This window comes from Colossoma macropomum, unplaced genomic scaffold (genome assembly GCF_904425465.1).
Source record: "Colossoma macropomum unplaced genomic scaffold, Colossoma_macropomum, whole genome shotgun sequence".
NCBI classification, from domain to species: Eukaryota; Metazoa; Chordata; class Actinopteri; order Characiformes; family Serrasalmidae; genus Colossoma; species Colossoma macropomum.
In genome coordinates, this window is record NW_023494801.1 from 16,977,585 (window position 1) to 16,999,863 (window position 22,279).

The 22,279-nt window shown below is 39.8% G+C and overlaps 1 protein-coding gene across 1 annotated transcript; it reads right to left on the minus strand.

Moving 5' to 3' along the window:
* Window positions 1–4,408: 4,408 nt before the first annotated feature.
* e4f1 (E4F transcription factor 1) lies at window positions 4,409–20,944 on the minus strand. Its single transcript, XM_036590528.1, has 14 exons — window positions 20,602–20,944; window positions 18,831–18,940; window positions 16,485–16,572; window positions 15,321–15,493; window positions 15,063–15,183; window positions 14,158–14,310; window positions 13,819–13,940; window positions 12,502–12,711; window positions 11,167–11,281; window positions 10,245–10,462; window positions 9,438–9,636; window positions 6,398–6,564; window positions 5,627–5,689; window positions 4,409–5,274 (listed from the first exon to the last, which is right to left on the minus strand). Exons 1-14 carry the CDS (start codon window positions 20,693–20,695, stop codon window positions 4,921–4,923), a joined length of 2,187 nt encoding a protein of 728 aa, XP_036446421.1. The 5' UTR covers window positions 20,696–20,944; the 3' UTR covers window positions 4,409–4,920.
* Between the last annotated feature and the right edge of the window lie 1,335 nt (window positions 20,945–22,279).

Sequence of the window (22,279 nt, forward strand, 5' to 3'; positions counted from 1 at the left end):
AGCCGTACCATGTGGCACCAGTGGTTGTAGATAACTGACAAAAACCAATGAGAACCCATTCTTAAAGGGATGGCAAGGACTGAACTAAACTATCCATTCCTTTAGCCCTGAAAACTTGGCAAGACTTTATTTTGAAGGCTACCTACAAAGGGGCTTTATGACATGCGCACAAGTATTCAACATGAAATTGACAAATTATTTAACAAGTAGTTATTTATTTACATGATGGTTAATGCTGTGTGTAAAGCTAAAGCTTAAGCTAGCTTCTTATTTGCCAGCATCTTGTTCGAATGTTCCCATTCCACCTTAAATCGTGCAGCTTCAGGCACCTGAAAGAAGCTGGTGAATAGGAAGCCAGTTGTAGCTTCATCCTTCTTACTGTCTTTGGGGGTTTATTTTTTTTTTAATGTGTTTTAAGATGAAAAGTGATTCCCATATTAATGGATTTGCTGATTGTGAGATTGTGTTTCTACCAGAGCTCGCGCTAAACTCGATTTTTAACGTCAGGTGCATCTGTCCGTACGGCTAATTATCACGATCAGTTATTAAAGAAATAAAAGCTACTGAGAGCAGTCCTAGATTAATCTGTGTCTGAGGATTATAACTAGGGGTGCGGGGAAAAAATCGATTCTCTATATTCTGTCTATATTTTGTGTATATTTAATATATTTCAGTTGGTTTTTCTTATATTTTTATTTTTACTTATTTACTTTCTGTAGAGTGATTACCTGAGCCTCACCACAAGCATTTCAATGCATAAATGTCCTGACATGTTGTGCAAGTGACAAATAAACCTGAAACTTAAACTCGAAACTTAAGCTCACACAGTGAGAAAATATAAATGCTACATAGGAAAAAGAAGATGCATCGAAATGCATCGATAATCGTTTTATAATCGCATCGCAGCCCTCTGAATCGTAATCTAATCGTGGGTACCTAGAGATTCCCAACCTTCATTATAACAAAACAAATTTGGTGAAAATCGGTTGAGTAATAAGGAAGTTGTGGCCGATTTAATCCTGAGACTCATCACCTCTCAATACAAGTTAATTTGTTCACAAGTGGATGTTGACCGCTCTAACATGGCGGAAACGCAGACGTATCGCCTCAGATAGAGAACAACAGGCAACGCGGCATCTGGGTATGTATATCTATGGTCCAAGGTATTAACCGCAAATGTTACCGATTATTTTAAGATAATGAAAAACGAGTTTTCTCAATCAAATTATGCAGATATATCATTATTTCATACTCTTAAAGCAAACAGTCAAGATAAACTGTAGTCTCCATTGAACATAATGCGGTGGAAATTAATGTGAGGACTTGATATTTTGTCGTTTTTTCTGGTCGAAAACATCGTTAGCTGCGTTAGCATACTATGGCTAGTTTTAGAGCTAGCCACGTCATGTGCCTGACAAAAAACACCAAGCCAGAATAACATTTTTTTTTTAATATTTACTTGCAATAGAGCGAATTTACATGTCTGAAAATGACAAACAATAATTATATTTTCTATTTAAATGGTATTTGCCTGGTTAAAAAAATTAGGACTTACCACTGAACCTCCACAGGCACCACGCGCTCAACTGCCTCTTCATGGACAACCGTTTGTTTGGTAAAGCTTTTGTCAGTATGGTGCGTAGATTATGTTACATGTTATGAGTTTGTTATTGAGTTTTTACGTTTAAATTATTCTAAAAATGTCCTTTAAGGTCATAAAAAAACCCATAGATTAAGATTATAATCTTAATTGCGTGACAAGTAAATTTAATAATCTCCTAAACATAATCTTAGATCATTTTAGAAATTACAGGAAACATAAATAAAAATAAATACGTTGTTAGTCGTCTGATTTGGCAATAACTGTCTTAAACACTGAGCTAGTTTTTACACGTTCCTATTTACTTAATTATATTAGTCATTGCTATAAGCATCACACATGTAGACAATGGGGGGGAAAAAAAAAATCACATAAATTGTGAAGCCCAGCTACATATAAAGACAGTATAGCTCAGATGAATATGCATGACCATCTGAACAGATACTAATTTGCTGGCAGTAATGGCCACGTCAGAGCATTTTTGTGGGAGAAAGATGATGCACGGTCTAATATTCTGCTTGCTGTTCATTCAAAGAGGTATCTCCACAGAAATGCAGAGCAGGCGTTTATTTCCCCCGAGGCTTACCTGGCAGGAAGATTCTGGCAGCGGGAAACTTGTTTACCCCATAGGGCCTAATGACCTTGGACATCTCATCACTGGACTCTCTGCAGCAGAATTTCACTTTTGAATCCCAGAAGGTCTCTGTGTTGATGAAGGCCAGAGTGAACTTCAGAAGCATAGCTGAGTAATCTTTAGATGAACAATAAAATTAACATTTAATAGTGCCTCACGGAAACTGGCCTGTTATACCCTGAAAACTGTTTTATGCTACAAACACAAGAGGCACATAAACCCTTTTATGGAACTCCTGTGGAACCAGTGATTTCCCTTGTAAATGTTTGAAGATTTCCTCAATATATTTTTTCAGCACAAACTTGAATTCCATCCATTTTTAAAAATAATTTCTGCATAATTCAATAACTGAGATGTAAACAAAGGCATCTGGAGTGGTTTGATGTGAAATGGTTCATTGTGGAGAAAATAACACTGATTTCTTTACAGCAGTGGTGATGCGAACCAGGGCATGTCTACAACACAAAACAGTAATTTCATTTACAGTCCAAAACAACCAGTGAACCCACACGTCTTCTGAGTTTTTAGATGTAATGTTGATAATGGTAAAATAGTGGCAAAGATTTTCTTTGGGTACTTTCCTTCATGCCTTCCATGTACCTCTTTGCCATGAATGGATTAAATAATAAAAAAAATATTTTCTATGCCATCTTGTAACTTCTAAAACATCTCGGGCATGAAACAGTATATTGTCAACCATTTCATGTAATACCTTTTTTGTGAGGTAGCTTTTAGAGGTATTCAGACATGCACTATCACTTTACAGATAGGAACAGATTCTAGATCAGCACTCCTACTCTGAAGTTTTGTGAATATAGGCCCTGGTTCCCATCACCACCACTGTGAACAATTTTTACTCGTCATTCTTTTTTCTCCAGAATGCAGCAGTTCATATCAAACCAAATTACTACATCTTAACCATTTAATTAGACATTTTTTTGACAAATTTAGTTGAATTTTCTCTTTTAAAATTTAATAAACATAAGCTTTTTCTTTTTTTTATGATTGGAGGACAAGTGATTCTCTTTGCTTATACAGTGTAACAACCATTTCTTCTCCATGAAAGGTCTGGATGATGGTAAAAGTCAAGTTCCTCATTTCTGAATCCTAACTGTAGCTATTTAAATCTTATCTGGGATCAGAGGGGAAAAAGTAACATCCACCAAAATGACAGTAGGGTTCATCAACATATGTTTGCAGATGTCCACGCAATCAAAGAAACTAAACTGCAACCGTCACATGGATCCCCATTCGCTTAACATGCTACATTACACAAGATACATGTAGCTTACCTCAAATAACTACTACATTTAACATATTAGCTTCATAGTGGTTACCGAATAATAGGCATGCAGTTTAAGTGTTCAAACAATGGAATTGTTTCTCAGCTTAGCAGAAAAAATTGAAAGTCAATTGAAACCTATTGAAAATAAAGGATGATATGAAGATTACAGATGGTTGACTGCTGGTTCTTACATTTAGAGTCCTCTTTAGCAATGGAATATCTATACTCGCCCTTCAGCTTTCTAATAAATATGGAGCTTTCTATTAATATAACACTGGCTAGTTTACTGATAAGGCATTGGGTTGTGTATACTGGGGCAGCATTCTTCTTTTCTGTTCAAAACGGCACCACAATATGAGGGTACATGAGAGGATCCTGAGGGGTTAGAAACGGTGCATCTGTCCACAGTATCCTTGGCAACAGCATGTGCAGTAATGACCTGACAGGAGGGGAGACAGGAGGGGGGTGTTAAAAAAAATGGTGGCAAAGTGAACAAGGCTGTAGTGTGGCCCAGATCTGCCAGGTGAGTGATTCTACAAACTGTCCATCTATCACCTGCTGATAACACAGCTGTGAGCTACAAAAAGCATCAATCATAACTCGGATGGTCTGTCTGTCTCACAAATAAACACAATTTGCTGGAAGATGGAATAAGCCATACATCCAATGAATCCATCATCACCTCATCTGCTACAAACCCACAAACGATAAAAGAATATAGTTTATAGAAATCTGAGAGGCAGGGTAATGAAATCAAGCTGTCAAATGTAAGCAGAATTTTCTGGTTGGCCTACTTGTCATGAAGTAGCATGTTAGTCCTCACTGGCTGCAAAGAAGTGCACCTCTATGTCCATGCAGCATTAGAGTCCAATAAATGAAATAAAACAGCTTTCAATGAGAGCTTTTATCTATTAAACAAACAAATACATGGAACAATATGTGCACAAACATGCACTGTAACAGGAAAGTGTTCAGATTGTTTTTTTAATTCCTATGCATTAAAGTCTGAGGTGTGCTGACACTGATCTTAGATCAGCACTTATGCCCTGAGAACCTTAAAGAAATACATCCTGCACAATGGCCATCAACAGCAGAGTACATTTGTTGTTCACTGCCAACCAGGTCTGAAGGGAATAATTAGTCAGGCTAATTTGGTATCATTGTCTGCAGATAACTGCATACAACACATTGATTATAAAAATAACTTAGTGCAATTATATGTTTGCACACTTCAAGAAACCAATTTTCCTCCTTTTAAGTGCAGATTATTTGGATATTCAAGACAATAAGGCATGTTGGGAGAACAAACTGCTACCACAGATAAGTAAAATGAGCAGCTCCACGGGAGACTGCTTTTCCCCAGAGTTCATGGAGAGGGTGATTTCCTTTGGGTCCTTTGCCTCAGACCACCACCACCGTCTGAATCTCCATGTCCTCAGGTGATGCGATGACATACTGCTCCTCTTGCTGCATCAATCCCATGTCTTCAGCTGCAACCACAGTGACGGCAGCGTGTTGTGTCTCCATGGCGCCCTCTGTGGCAGAGGTGGTCAGGATGGTGCCGTCGCCGATGGCATTGGCCAGCGTCATGGCCACCTGTTCAGTGAGGCTCTCGGGTGTGGCGATGGTGATTGTGTCGCCGCAGTCGGACACACTGGGGCTCTCGTCAGCACCCACATTCCGCACAATGATCTGGTGGCTACCATGCGACTGACTCACAATATGCTGCACAACCTTCATGATTTGGCTGTCCATCTACAAGATGATGTGAAAATTATTACATTTAGTTGACTTAAGTAGTTTCCTCACTACAGGTAACATAGTACACAACAAAGTACAGGACACATTCTGAAGTACAGCTATGAAACATTTAAAAACAAACAAAAAAAAAAAATCTAAAAAATCCATCAGTCTTGGCTGATGGACTACCTTTAGAATAAGAGGAACATTGTGTGCAAATGAGATTTTTTGCTACATAATACTAAGGAACTGCAATAGTGGTCTACTGAAAAAGCAAGTAACTCATGATACTGGATACAAAATCATACATACAAAAAAAGCTAGTCATTGGTGACTTTAGTCCAGCTAAACACAATACCATACTTACCTGGCTATGATTGTCCTGAATAATGGACACCTCCTCCCCTTGCGCTGTTTCATCAGCTGGTGCCTAGAAAGTAGGTTTATTTATCTTTAGGTAAATGTCCAAAAGGAGGACATATAATAAGATAAGGTAATATTCTCTTGTCTACTGTTGCAGAAATGTGTCTTGCACCACTAAGCACTAACAATCAAAAAAAAATTCAAGTCTATCTCTGTGTAAGGTTTCCAATCCCAGTCCAGGAAACACTGCACATTTTTGTGCTTTTATTTATTAATCACACCTGATTTCTCATCAGTTCCTACTGTGCTGGGTGAGGTGTGTTAAGAGTCAAAGAGTTGAGTCTCAAGATGTAAATCAAGTTTTAGTTTAGTCTCGCAGTGAACCGTAGGCACTGCCCTGTCCAGAGGTAACCTCCTAAAAACAGCATTTACTGCATGTGGTGCTTTGTTCTGTCCATCAGACTAAGTGTTCGTCCTCAAACGGACAGCTCGTTATGTGCAGCTGTAATTAACCACTGAGAGCTACATAAGAATGTCATTGCAGCAATGACTTTGGCATAACTAACAAATCATACTGCGAGGTTGGTGATCCTAATTTAATCAGTTTTGTTCATGTTTTTTTCTTAGGCTGAAATTTCAGTCAAGAGCTAGTCAACATTCAACCAGAGTTTTGAGTTGCCCCTATATAAGGTTAGAGCCAGGAAAATAAAAAAATTGCACAGTGTCACCATGCTGGGGTTGGGAGCCCCAAACACGAACAGTGCAGTAAACTCACTCCTATGATGTACTCCTGAGTATCAGCCACCACAGAGGAGAATTCTACTAGCACTGTGTGTGGGTCCTCAGTGATAATGGTGGCTGCCACACTGTCTGTGGACTCCTGCTGTTCCTCAGTACTCAACACCTGATCTGGATCCTTTTGTTGCACTGCATAACAGCCTCCTGAAGGACATACGCACACATTTTACAACACTGATCAGGTCTAAGGCCAGAAACATACTCATGTAAAGACAACACACAAAAAAGTTGGGACAGGGCCATGTCTACCATTGTGTAGCATCCTCTCTTCCTTTAACAACAATCTGTAAACATCTGGCAAGTGAGGAGACCAATTGCTGGAGTTTTGGAAGAGGAATGTTATCCCATTCTTGCCTGATGTAGAATTCTAGCTGCTCAACAGTCCGGGGTCTTCTTTACCGGATTTTTTGTTTCACGATGCGCCAAATGTTTTCTACTGGTGAAAGGTCTGGACTGCAGGCAGGCCAGTTCAGCACCTGGACTCTTCTTCTGCGAAGCCATGCTGTGGTGATGGATGCAGTATGTGGTTTAGCATTGTCTTGCTGAAATATGCAAGGCCTCCTCTGAAAGAGACGTTGTCTGGATGGGAGCATATGTTGTTCTAAAACCTTTATATACTGTTCAGCATCAATAGTGCCTTTCCAGATATGTAAGCTGCCCACGCCACAGGCACTAATGCAACCCCATGTCATCAGAGATGTAGGCTTTTGAAATGTGCGCTGATAACAAGCCGGATGGTCCCTCTCCTCTCGAGTCTGCAGGACACGGCGTCCTAGGCTTCCAAAAAGAATTTCAAATTTTGATTCATCTGACCACAGAACAGTTTTCTATTTTGCCTCAGTCCATTTTAAATGAGCTTTGGCCCAGAGAAGACGGCAGCGTTTCTGGATCATGTTGACATACGGCTTCTTCTTTGCATGATACAGCTTTAACTTTTTTGGTTACACTTCTTAACATTTGTGGATTGCATAGCGAAGTGTATTCACAGACTATGATTTCTAGGAGGGGTCCTGAGCCCATGCAGTGATTTCCAGTACAAAATCATGCCTGTTTTTAATGCAGTGCTGCTTGAGGGCCCGAAGATCAGGAGGATCCAATATTGACCGCCGACCTGGTCCCTTGCCTACAGGGATTTCTCTAGATTATCTGAATCACTTGATGATATTATGTACTGTAGGTGGTGGGATATCCAAAGTCACAATTCTACGTTAAGGAACAGTTTTCTGAAATTGTTCCACAATTTTTAGACAGTTTTTCAGATTGGTTAACCTCTGCCCATCTTTGCTTTTGAGACACTCTGCCTTTCTTAAATGCTCTTTTTATACCCAGTCATGTGAGTTAGTTGCAAATTGCTCCTCCAGCTGTTTTATATTAGTACCACTTAGTTTTCCAGCACTTTTGTTACCCGTCCCAACTTTGAGATATGTTGCTGCCATCGAATTCTAAATGAGTTTATATTTTTCATGAAATGGTAAAATATCTCACTTTCAACATCTGATGTGTTCTTCGCTCTATTGTGAATAAAACATGGGTCTATGAGATTTGCAAATCATTGCATTCTGTTTATTTACAACCCCATTTCCAAAAAAAGTTGGGACACTGCAAAATGTAAATAAAAACAAAATGCAATGTTGTGGAAAACAATTAAACCCCATATTTAATTGAAAATGGTACAAAAACAACATAGCAAATGTTGAAACTGAGCTATTTTATTGTTTTTTGAAAAATATATGCCCATTTTAAATTTGATGTCAACAACATGTTTCAAAAAAGTTAGGACAGGGGCAACAAAAGACTGGTAAAGTTGTGTAATGCTAAAAAAAATGTTTTAAAAAAAAACACCTGGTGAATAATTGGCAGCAGGTCAGTGACATGACTGGGTATAAAAAGCATCTCGGAGAGGATGAGTCTTTCAGAAGATGAGCAGGGGTTCAGCACTCTGTGAAAGACTGAGTGGGCAAATAATGCAACAATTAAAAAATAACGCTTCTCAATGCAAAATAGCAAAGAACTTTTGTTTTTCATCATCTGTGGTACATAATACCATTAAAGGATTCAGAGAATCTGGAGAAATCTCTGTATGCAGGGGACAAGGCCAAAAACCAGTATTTGCTGGCCATTATCTTTGGGCCCTCAGGCAGCACTGCGTTACAAACAGACATGATTATTTTAGCAAGACAATGTCAAACCACATTCTGCATGTATTATAACAGCAGTGCTCCGTATTGAAAGAGTCTGGATGCTTAACTGACCTGCCTGCAGTCCAGACCTGTCACCACTGAAAACATATGGAGGGTTACGAAATGAAAAATACAATAAAGCAGAACCCAAACTATTAAGCAGCTAAAATCTGATATCAAACATGAACGGGAAAACATTTTGCTTTCAACACTACAGCAATTGGTCTCTTCAGTTCCCAAATGCTTACAGAGTTTGTCAAAAGAAGAGGGGAAGAAACACAGTGGTAAACATGCCCCAGTCCCAACTTTTTTGAAATGTGTTGTTGGCCTCAAATTCAAAACGGGCATATATTTTTCAGCAAACAATAAAATTTCTCACTTTCAACATTTGATATGTTGCCTTTGTAGTATTTTCCATTAAAAATATGGTTTACATGATTTACATATCACTGTATCCTATTTTTATTTACATTCTGCAGAGGGTCCCAACCTTTTTGGAAATAGTGTTGTACATCTATTTATATTTTACACAGCATCCCAACTTCTTTGGAATTGGGGTTGTGTATACACACGCACACACAGATAAATAGACAGATATATAGATTATTAGATATTATCTATCTATAGATAGAGATGCCCCTTGCTGTAATGCTCAGAATGCAGCTTGCGCTTGTGTTGTGTTATGAATTGCGCTATGACACATTCTAGTATGCAACAATGTGCAAAACCATGTCTGCGCAGCTTGTGTCTACATTCGCAAACTTGCATGAAGTACGTGATTTCTGTGACAGTATACTCAAGCCTGTATGATTTGATACTTGTAGCCAGCGGCCTTACCTTTAGATCGTAAATGGCGGTTTAGAGTGCCATGCTCAGCGAAGCCCCGGCCGCATTTGGAGCATTTGAAGGGTTTCTCACCGGTGTGGTGGCGAATGTGACGCACCAGAGCACCTTTTTCCCGAAAACCACGAGAGCAGTGTGGACACACATACGGCTTATCTTCTCCGTGTGTGCGATGGTGGACCTGGAGTGCATTCTGAAGCAGGATCACAACAACTTGGTCATCACAACATGACTCATTTCAGCTTGTTTATTGCTTTTATTTCTATCTACTGAAATGGTTCTTTAGGACACATCACAACCTAAAACTGCCACATTTATTTATAACCCACACACATTAGCCAGCACTGATCCTAACCTTTAGGAGTGAGGTTTGAAATTGCAATACAGAAAGAAGCACCAGTAGTGTCATATAAAAAAAATACTTTCAAAAACACCTAAAGCCAATGACCTTTATTCAACAATCCACATACTGTGCTGTACTACATTAAATTAAACAGACTTAATTACGCTTACTTTGTATTGTAACATGCAATTGATCAGTGTTATTTATGAGCTGAGAATTTCCACAACATGCTCAGAAAAGCATATTGTGAAATATTTATATTTTTCACCAAAACAATAAATATTGTCCTACTGCCCACCTCTAGTTTAATGATTGTCATATTAGTTTGTCTATATGTTAACTGTTTATTCTGTTTGTCAAAAGTTTATGGCCAATAACATCAGTCTTCATGACTGAACATTCACTGGTCAGCTAAAACTGACCATTTCAAAAGCTGTGATGGTGCCTGCTTAGCTCACCTTTGTCTTGTAGCTCTTGTCGCACAGGTTGCAGTGGTGAGGCCGCTCACTGGAATGCGCCCGCATGTGCTCCCGCACATGCCCAATGGCTTTGAATAGCTTGCCACACTCGCCACACTTATACCTGCGCTCACTCACATGCACCTCCATGTGCTTCTTCAGCATGTAGCCCGTTAGAAACTCCTTCTGACATGTGAGGCACTTAAATGGCTTGTAGCCTGCCAAGTAAGAAAATAGCATTTTACATTTTTTCTGGAACCCACCAACCCTGGCCTAATTTACAGTAGAGAACAATGAATAAGGGTAATTCCAGAATATGGAACAGTGCTAACTGAGGACACTGTGAAAGAACAGAGGCTGCGACCAAAATGGATCCCTACTCCCTCATTAGTATTGCACTTTATAGCTGAGAACTATATAGTTTCAAAAATTGCATTAAAAATGCACGAACCATCAAATTCGGACACTTTCTCATCGGCCTCTCAGTCAAATAAACAAACCAGCATAAGTTGCTTAAGCAAGGTTAAAAAGGCTTCTCATAGCCATAAACATGGGCGTAATGTTTAGAAAAATGCAGGGCACATGGGAAAACTATAAAACTTGACCTTGATACACAATTTTGCCTCATGACTGCAGTAGTCCACAATTACCACTCAATGTTTATGCTGAATGAACACAATTAGGGTCCTTTTCAGAGCTGCTGTTTTGCGCAGTGTGTCTTTCACCAGAAAGTCTGATAGGTTTCACTTTCACAGGCTCAGCAGCTACATCACTGTGGGAGATTACAGTGCCCTCAAAATCCCTCTGTTCTATGAATCAGTCATCAGACAAAAATGATTGACATTCTTAATCGCGTCCTAAAACGCAAACAGGGATCCATTTCGGTCACAGTCAGAAAATGTTTATTTGGGCTGGAGCTTACCAACATGGCCTTTGATGTGAATGCGTAGGTGAGACATTGTTCTGAAGACTCGATCGCAGTGAGGACATTTGTGTGACTTAGATGGTGTTGCTTCCCCTTCCTTCTCTGAAGAGTCCTTCAAGCAAATAGAAAGTATACAATTAAAAAAAACAAAAAGAAGCTAACAACAAAAAACTTTCATTTATTTAATTTACAGTCAAAACAAGGTATTCATTTTTCATCGCTGGATGTGAGGGCAATTACTCGGATTGTGAAAAGGATAAAATGCAACCAACTGCTGAGTTTGAACTTTGGAGGTGTGGAAAAAACTTTGAAAAAGTGAAAGCAAGTCTGAAGCAGAGGGTGAAGGATGCATATACTTAATATAGACACTTTTCATATTATATGTTGAGACTGCATAATTTTCTATTACATATGCAGTCACCAAGCACTTTATTAGAAAAACCTATACACTCACTCATTCAAGCAATTATCACTTATTACGGTAAGTCTGATAACCACGCTGTACAACTGTGGTGAGCAGAAAGCATCTCAGAATGCACAACATGTCAAACCTTGAGGCGGATGAGCTGCACCAGCAGAAGACCATGTTGGGTTCTACCTCTAATCAGCCAAGAACAGAAAACTGAGCCTGCAGTGGGAAAAACGTAACCTGGTCTGATTAATCTCGATTTGTGCTTAGGCACACAGATGGCAGGGTCAGAATTTGGCACCATCTGCATGAATCCATGGACCTACCTACTTTGTGTTAATAGTCCAGGCTGGTGGAGGTGGTGTAATGGTGTGGGGAAGGTTTTCTTGGCACACTTTGGGCCTGTTAATACCAATCAATCATCGCTTGAATCCCACAGCCTATTCGAGTATTGTTGCATGTGTATCCCTTCATTGCCACAATTCAGCCATCTTCTAATGGCTACATTCACCATAAGAAAAAGCCATCTTTCCAACATGGAAACGTGGAATTCATGTCATGTAGAACTGAGGCTGATATAAGAGCAAAGGGAGGCCTACCCAGCATTAGTGTAGTGTTCCTAATAAAGTGCTTGGTGTGTTTGTGCTGTCTGGTTTATTCCTGAAGGTAAAACTAATAACTTGTACTAATAACTTGTACTTTATAGTCATTTTGACTAGAAATAAAAATAAATAAAGGTGGTGTATGACTTTTGCATAGTAATGCAGGTACTGCAAGTATCCAGGAATTTGAGCTAGTGACACTACAAATTCTTTTTTGTATCTCTGACTGTAGCTTTTGAGCAATATTTCAACATTCCCAGTTAACAAAGGCACAGGATATGAACACAAAAAAAGAACACTATTAGCAGTTTCCCCACTCACCACGGTCTCTTCTTCCACCTCCACACACTCCTCAGTCACCTGAATCTCTGCAAGCCTTGCCTCAGCCTCAGGACCTTTAGGTGACCGTGCCTCGGCCTGCACTGCTGCCTCTGTGGCCTCAGTTTCCAGGGCAATGCCTGAATTGATGATGGCCTGGCAGATCAAACTGTCTCCCTCGACCACAGCTTCAGTTGGAGACTGTGACACCACCTGCCCAGAAGAAAACACCACCCAGTCTTTAGACATGTAGTCAATGGCTTATGTGAAAAACAAAACAAAACAAAACTGCATACACGCTTTAAAGGAATGGTACACACAATTTTCCCTTACCTCAAACGTAGTAAACTGCCCAAGACATATTTGGTGTCCGAAGTCTGATTCATTAGTTCAGCACTGAAGCTATGGGGCTATATTAGAAGTAATATAGTTAATATAACAGAACAGGCTAGTAGAAGAAGCTAAAATAATTAGCTTTTTGGCTATATTGACCTTGTACTGGTACTGGTACTGTTATAAAACTAACAAAGCAAACTTCGGATGCCAATGTCTTGGCCGATAAACCATGTTTGGGGGAAGAGAAACATTACGTCCATTTTTTTTTTTTCCAGTGAATCATTTCTATAAGGTAGGTTTCAAATGTTCCCTCGTCCTAATAAATAGTTACATTACTGAGTCAATGAATGTATTAAGAGCATTATAAGGGAACTGATGAAAAATTACTAATGAGACATGATCGTTCTAAGTAAATCTCACGACTTCACGGATTCTGAATATACATTCTATGATGTTCACTAAAGTGCTTAACATCACGTTGGTTCTGCGAGGCTGCAGGGCTGCAAACATAGAGAAAGCACTCATGTGAGGGCACTTCAGCTCAACCTACTTCCATGGATGAGGGTGAAAGCAAAGTCTGCATATTTGCACTTAAATTGTTTTCCTTGCGTTGGAACTCGTTCTTCGTTTGTTTATCTAGTCTTTATACATTTATTATTTAACTCTTCCCGTTTCATTTGTTATTGTGTGCCTTTCTCTGCCATAATCAAAGTCTGCTAAAGCCTGCATCCCAAGCAGCCTCTCTGGGAGTTTGCAAAAAGTCTGCCTTATCCCCCTTATCACCTAAATGAATAACAGAATTAGACAGTCCCACAAGATAAGTCTATGTGTCTGCATGTCTGGAGAAGATCAGAGATTTTACTGGGCATTAAACTGGCCTTAGGCGTCATGAAAGAGAATGCCTGTTCCGTGACCTTAACGAACATAGTGAAATATGAAATCCAATCAAATCATGAACATGGAAAAAGGAAATAACATGAAGACCTGATGTACTTGTCCTAGGTCTTCCACCACCTGTATATGAATGCCATGTTGGGCAGCCTCCACCACACTGACTACGGGCATCGGCTGCTCTTTTTGAGAGAGCACAGGTGGCTGCTGGACCTCTGCAATAACACAACAACACGCATGCACCACTGAGTCAGAACAAGACAACCCAGGCTTCCTGGTGAGGCAGCATTATGTTACATTATGCCCAATCTGGGAGCAGCTCGGCACCAGCAGAGCAGCGTCGCCTGGGGCAGTGGGGGTTAAATGCCTGGCCCAAGGGCGCAAATTAAACAAGGAACACTACAAACTAAAGCCTCACTTTAAGCTATTTACCTGTGCGAATGCCTTCTTTGCTGACCAGGATTTCTTTGCACTGGCTGTAACGGATCTTCTCTGTACAGGGAGTGAGGGACTTCAGGTGTCTAGTCAGGGCACCGGACTCTCTGAAGGCGAGGCCGCACTGATTGCACCGGTAAGGCCGCTCATCTGAGAAACAAAATAATGTAAATGTTGAGAGGTAGATCATGACAGTTCTGCTTATAAAATCCATGGAGCTATCTAGTGAAGCCACATGATGATCTGTTGCATTGGCTGCGGAACATATAATTGATTGCTTGGGCCAGGTATTGGCAGAGGTCAAGTTTATTTTTAGTGTATCAAAATACATGCAGGTGGACTTTGTAAGACTATAGGTTCAGGTCTCAATCTTAATCAGCAATAGACTAAGGAAAGTCCTTTGGCCCATATTAACAAACTAGGTGGGTCACAGCCCAGGCCACAGTTACGTTTTCCGAAGGGCTGTCAAAGGTTAACGTGTTGAATTATTAACATGACATATTTTTCAAAAACGTTAAAGCAGTCTGACACTTTGCACCATCTGTAGTAGCCCAGGCTGAAACCGAGCTGTCCAGGTGCCGTAACTTGCTATGGATTATTTCCTGTTACTGCCATAGTAAAAAAAAATGGTTGAGGGAGAACCATTGATAAAACAACCAGAGTGAAACTAACAAAAGCAAAGTAAAAGCATAGCAAAGTGGAAAGCTACATTTTTGCTCAAGAGTGTACACTATAACAAGAATCTACTAAGACAAAGACCACTGCTTCTTAAATGGATAACATTCTTCTTTAGGGTCAAATTTGAGTAAATAAGACAAACATGATCAATTATTGTAATCTTTTGACAGCACTAGTTTGCCGGTATGTTTCTAAACCACACCCCCCCCACCCCCTCTCTGTACCTGTGTGCCGCCTTTTATGGCGAATCAGCGAGCCCTTGGTTCTGAATGCAGTTCCACACAGTTCACACTTAAAATCCTTCCTGTCTGTGTGTGTGAACAAGTGTGTCCTCAAGATATTCGTCTACATGGGGATGTGGAGACAGAACAGGAAAAACACCACAGATTTAAAACTAAACCAATCAAAAGACGACCACGGTAAGACTTCTATCTAACTTTTGAGCCCATACTCCTACAGAATGGTATCTAAATGCAACTTACCGTTTTAAAAGTCTTCTCACATATATGACAAATGTAGCGTCCGTCTGCAGTAAGCTTCACAACAAATTTAGTAGGATCCAAACTCTGGTCCTCTCCATCTTCGGACTCGACATGGTGTTTTGATACGCGACTTCTCTTTCTGCTGGTGGTGGTCACCACACCATCCTCCTCATCTAAAATAAGAGAGACGGACTAACATAAATGCCTACATAAGCAGAGCAGCAGATTACCTTCACAAGGTGAAGATTCCAGCTCTGGCTATTTTGGTGAATTGCTTACAGGCCCTGGCTAAAGGCTTAGGCAAACAAGGGACCACTGTGAAAGAAACTAATTAAATCTACTGTTGGACTACACTGACCAGACACTTCATTAAGCACCCCTCCTCGTATCTAAACTCTGTCTATTTGAAAAGCTCCACTTACCATATAGGCACGCTTTGTAGTTCCACAATTACAGACTGTAGTCCATTTGCTTTTGTGCATACTTTCTTAGCCTTCTTTCACCTTACTCTTCAATCGTCATGACCCCCTTAGGACCACCACAAAGCAGGTAAAATTTGGGTGTAGGGTCATTCTCAGCATTGCAGTGACACAGCAGTGTTACTGGAGCTTTTATACACTGCTTTTACACACTGTCCACTCTATTGGACACTCTTACCTTGTTGATCCTCTTGTAAAGTCTGAAACAATAGCTCATCTGTTGCTGCACAGTTTGTGTTGTTCATCCTCTGGTCCTTCATCAGTGATCACAAGACGCTGTTGGCTGAATATTTTGGTTGGTGAACTGCTCTCAGCTGTGTTTAAAATTGTTTTTAAAAATTGTGTCTGATCCACCTGTACATGCATGAAACACACCAACACACCACCAACTCATCAGTGTCACTGCAGTGCTCAGAATGATCCACTACCTTAAATTATCCCAGCTCTGTGGTGGTCCTGTGGGGGTCCTGACCACTGAAGAACAGGATGAAAGTGTATGCAGAGAAACAGATGGACTACAGTCTGTAACTGTAGAACTACAAAGCACATCTATATGGTAAGGGGAGCCGATAAAATGAACAATGAGTGTAGAAACAAGTAGGTGTACTTAATGAAGTGGCTGGTCAGTGTACATTACAATGCTCCATTGAATGCATCTTTGGTGTGAGAAATACAAATGCTCTACCTGTTTTGGATTTCTCTTTGTCTTCTGAAGGTTGGCCATCATCACCGGCATTCACCTTGGGAGCAGCACCTCCACTGAGACCATTTGACTGACAGAAAACACAAAAACTAATATAAGCAGGGGCGGTCAAATTTGCACTGGCCACTTGGACAGTTAGCATGCTTTAATACCAAAAACAAGCCAGGTGACGCTTTGAAAAGGTAATATTTCATTAAAAACTTTACAGTAATAATAGGGGTGGGAATCTCTAGGCACCTCATGATTCGATTACGATTCAGAGGGCTGTGATGCAATTATAAAACGATTATCGATGCATCTTGATGCATCTTTTTTTCTATATAGGATTTCTATTTTCTCACGGTCTGAAGACTTGAAAGTGTCCAACATAGCACGAAAGCCCTGGTTCTCAATGACTGAGAACGGACGCAAATCCTTGGCAATAAAAGTTGTGATAGAATTTGTAATTCGCTTCCAAATTGGGTGGAAGCTTTGACATTGCTTGCTCGATGGTCCTCTGGTTGGCAGCAAGTCCAACCGGTAGGAAAATGGGTGGAAACATGTAATATGGTTTCTCATGTTTGTCGTTTCCAAAATATTTTAGTTTAGTGTAAAACAACTTGCACATAGTATGGCTCTTATCCAGGTCCCTTTTCCCCTGGCGTGCAGAATGCAGGTCAACTAGCAATGCAGTCTCAATTGGCTAGTTGCTAACAAAAAGGCAAAGAGAGGGATTTAAGACGAACATTTGGAGACAAATGGATTAATTTGCATTTATAAGCACAGCAGTCGGTTTCCTTGTATGTTAAATCTGCAACAAGAGACTGTCAAACACTAAAAAGTTGCGAAAATGAAGTCAGCTTCTCTTTCGAATTTTCCCGGTCCACCTTAAATGGTGCCGCATTTACATTCTGGTGCCTCAGTCAGAATTTAAGATGTAACAGGAAAATTCAAACAAGAAGCTGGAGAATAAAAAGCAACTTCAGCCTCGTAAAACAGTCGAATGTCGAGAGACATTTTACAATAAGCTGCTCTACTTTTGAAGAAAAGTTTTCTGGCAGAGATGGGAGGAAAGTGGCTACAGCTAAAGCTTAAAGCAGAGCAAAATTAAGTCTGTGTTTTCGTTTATATTTTTTAACGTATACTACGACATTATGGCATACTGAGGTGGTTTGATTTTTGTTGAAAGGACAAAATGGCACTTCTTAACATTTGGGTTGTCGACTCCTGACCTAACCTAGCTTTTAATGCAGAGGGAGCCGGTCGGATTTCTCACTCATCCTTTTGTGTTTTTGTTATGTGCCGCCACAGACTGTCCGGGCGCTGCACTTCCGCACTTACAAGTTCCGCCTTTTGCGTTCCGTCAACATTACTTTAAAAATTAAATATTTAGAAAATCTATTTTTGACATTTGTGAATTGATTCAGAATCGTCCACGTCCATGCATCTAAGAATCGATTTTTCCTGTGAACAAACCGACAAATTGACAAGTAACGTCCATACCAATTATGTACATTATCAAATCCAAGTCTCTTTGTTCCTCATATTTTGCTAGATTACAATTTGCACAGATAGCTGGCGTGACAGTATATTTTACTATGTGGTTTGTAACCAAGTCAGATTAAGGTTTTAGCAGAATTTATTATCTGATGCTTCTTTAAAAGGCCAAGCTGATGTCTTCTGGAGGAATTTATAAACTTAAGCTGAAGTCTTATTCACTAAAGTTTATGTCTGCTGGGTTACTAGTATTTTTTCCTCAAAAACTTTTAACACAATTTCTTAAACATTACAAGACAGAACACCAACTATACAACATCACTATCATTTAAGTAGGATCTGGTAAATCAATACATTTCCCCTGCAAAACTGAATTCATTTCCGTTCAAGCCACTGTGCTGATCTGGGTAATGTGTTTAGCTACTGCAGAAATAGCCTTTTAGTGTAACACTGGCTCAGTTAACGCTTTATGAAATAAGGTCTTAAAAAAATAGTGACATAAGAAAATTTCAGCAAGTGGAACAGCACCTATTTCAACAGACTTTCTGGCTCAGCAGGGAGGACACCATAGTCACCACATCGTCTCATCAGCTATCATGATGGTTACAGTTAATGAATGCTGACAAAATCTGATATGTAGCCATTAGTTCCATGTCAAACCAAACACATTTGTTAAAATAGAAAAAGAACACAGTAAAATCTCCAAAGCAAATGGCCACTTGATCTACAGGATCTGCATTTTTAGAAGCCAAAATGTTAAAGTTTGATCTACAGCAAAAAGAGACAATACAGTACACAGTGCTTTTTTGCACAACTCTTTAATACATAACATAGACCACAAGTGAAACATACCTGTGAATCCGGTACAGGACGTTGACAGCTCCGACTAAGCTTATGCTGAATGAAGGTATCCAAAGTGGAAAACTCTTCTCCACATCGGCCACATTTGTGAATATCTTCATCTACGGAGAGAGAGGAATCAGTTCACAGCATTGGAACAAATAATACAACCTTAACAAGCCTTGTCACATCACTGACTTAAAACGATATATCCATATCTGATTATTTTAACCTGTAAAACAGCTAAAATGAGGTTACAGACAGAACTGTCAGTGGCCAGGAACATAGAGTTCTGCTAACAGAGCTGTCTAATTTTACATTCCAGTAGCAGATTATATTGGCCTTTTTTATTAAAAAGGTAACAGAAATGTTCACACTTTGTGTAAAAGCTTTACAACTGGCTATGTACTACGGACAAGTTGGAATTACTAACTAGCTGAAAAAAATATAGCCATGTTAGCTTCTTTGTGTCTTCTCATTACTGCGAATGCGAGTGTAAACATTTTCTTAGAACCGCAGAAATAGGGGCATACCTACATTTGCAGGGCTCTATGTTCCCACGACCCTATGTTCCCTCAGCTCTTTATATGATGAATCATGCCTCAATATGATACACTACAGAAACCTCTAAAAGAGTTCCTGTGGTCATGCTTTGGGTCCTTCGGGTCACCCGAGGTCAAACAGAAAACACAGTCAGAGCATGTATTTTGTGAATATTTGCTTTGTCTGGTTTAAGCTTGGCCCTTGCATATTTTGCTAACCTGCAAGCTTACACAGTAAAATAACAAACTTACATCACCAGCCATGTAAAACTGTTTAGTACATAAAGTACAGTATCAACAAAGCAGATCCAAGGCAACAGCTTGACATGTTGACTTAATCCCTCAATCCCTCACTACTCCAAAGACTCACAGAATATGCATGTTTGTAAAATACGTCTAACATTAGTCTAGTTTCCATGTGAAGGAAACATGATTAAGGTAACACGGAGCTAAAACGAACTGAATTTCAAATGGCTCCCTACTCCCTACATAGTGCACGAGTGGACACAGAATTAAAATATTGGCTATTGCGCCCAAACAGCCACGGGTGCTCAATTCCACACTGGACAAACTATTTGGGTGCAGAAAACACAATTTCATAACTTACACAGCACATCATATAGGTAACCTAGTAGGGTCTCATTTGAGACATAGCTAGGGCCCTGGGAACACAGGGGCTTTTTCTCAAATCTGCAAAGAGGGAACATTAGTCTTGGAAAACACTCGGCCCAGGACACAAAGGGCAGCATAAGCAGACATTTCAGTGAGCAACTGTTAGACTTAGCAGATATTTCGCTAACGATTTTAACGTATCAATTGTTTATTAGTTAAATAAATACGTTTCTTCGCCACGTTAGACATCACTGTCTCCGTAGCAACGCAGATGACAAGGTGGGAAATAATACTTCAGGACAAATAGGTTAGCTAACTACAGCTAACTTACACTAAATAAGCAAAGACATACAGACGCCACGACACTATAGTTCCCGAGTCCATGACGAGCCATTTCCCCGCGATGAAGTAAATATTTGGCCATTGAAACCAAAGCGTGAAGCGCTTATCATCACCAACATCAGCTAACACAGCGCGGAAAGTTTGCTAGCTAGCGTTAGCCAGTTAGCGAACGAGAACCACACTAGTCAAGTGTTGCTAACGTCCGTAGCCCAATGACGACCAGACAGCGCAGGTCGAACAGAATTGAAGCCGCGGTGTTTGATTCAGACCCTTGTCGCTGTGTTTACCTTCGTCGCCCAGTGCAGTCTGGATGGTGATGATCCCGCCGCGCTCCGGCTGCTCGCTCACTGTTTCTGCCGTATTATTATTTTCTTCACTCATGTCGTTCGAGCTCTCCGTCCCTGTCGCAACGCTACAACAGGGGAAAACATGGCGGATTTACGACCTCGTCGTCATAACAACAAAAGGGCGGAGGACCGAGAGGACCCTGTGTGGCGCTGCAGGCTCTGACACGAGCTACACTCTTATTCTAGAAATATAGGCTAAAAATTAATATCTTACAAAATCATTAAAAGCCCTGCATTTACAAGGACTGATAACGAGTTTTACTACATATATTCATCCCTATGTATACAGACAGCTGGGTCATTCTACCAAAACAGAACAGTTTGCTTCCTTTAAGGACAACAGGTAAAACTGTTTTTTTTTGTTTGTTTGTTTTTGTTTTTTTGTAATAGCTTTTTTCAAATGATGGGGGTAGATTTTTTTTTACAAATTGAGGTCAAAACAACAATTTTATATTTATTTTACAAATGCATGTAGTGCCTCTGTCTTCATTTTTAATGAAGTTAATGTACAGAGATTTTATTCCAAGAGATTTTGGAGCATTTCTATTTCCCCATTCATCATATGTTTTTTTATTCAATGTAAAGGACAGCTTCCATGTTCACATGAAGTAGAAAAATAAAAATCAACAAAATGGAGATACATGGTTTTCTTTGGACAGTGGCAATAGGGAATACATTTCAATCTAGTCAAAACCTATTAACAGTTTTGAATACAATAAAAAGTGTCCAGTTTTGCTATGAAAAACTAAATTCAACAGTAGTATTTGAGAATATAGTCAGTAAAGAGGGACGGTACTGGTGAAGGAGATCTGGTGCAGGGGGCCATGGTGACTTGGCCACCTAAATTCAATATTGGGCACCTCATATTGATACGAACAGAATTGTACGCGATTGACTCACAGAAAGATCCAGTTTCTTAACAAAATCCCTCCGCAGTTAGCTGCTATCAACACTACACAGTCTGTTTACCTCCCTCTTGGTCATAATGCTTCTCATTAATCATCATCATCATCACTAACTGCTTAGTCCAGATAGGGTCGCGGTGCTTCTCATCCATGATAACCTTTATTTAACAGATCCTTCACAGCCTTAAATGTTAAATGATAAAAATGATTCAATTCAAACATTACTTGAAAATATGCATTTTTTAAATACTTTTTGGCCAGGTGTGTGTCAGAGAGCTAAATATGACATATAGTGCTCTGAAAAAGTATTTGCCCCCTTCCCAATTTCTTCTATTTTTGCATATTTGTCACTCTGGAATGTTTAATGTCATCAAAATACTTTTAATATTAGACAAAGCTAACCCAATTAAACACAAAACAATGATTTCATTTATTTAGCCCTAGCTGTGTGAAAAAGTAATTGCCCCCTCAGCTACAACATCAAGCAGTTAACCAAATTCTATTGACTATTGAGTTCAATTTTGCCAGACATGTTGAATTTAAACATCACTGAAAATAGAACCTGTCTGGCAATGTGAAGCAGGCTAGAAGGTCTCAAAAAACAGCACATGATGCCATGTTCTAAAAAGATTCAAATACATATGCAAAATAAAGCCAAATCTAGCAGTCTGGAAAGGATTACAAAGCCATTGCTAAGGCTCTGGGACTCCACC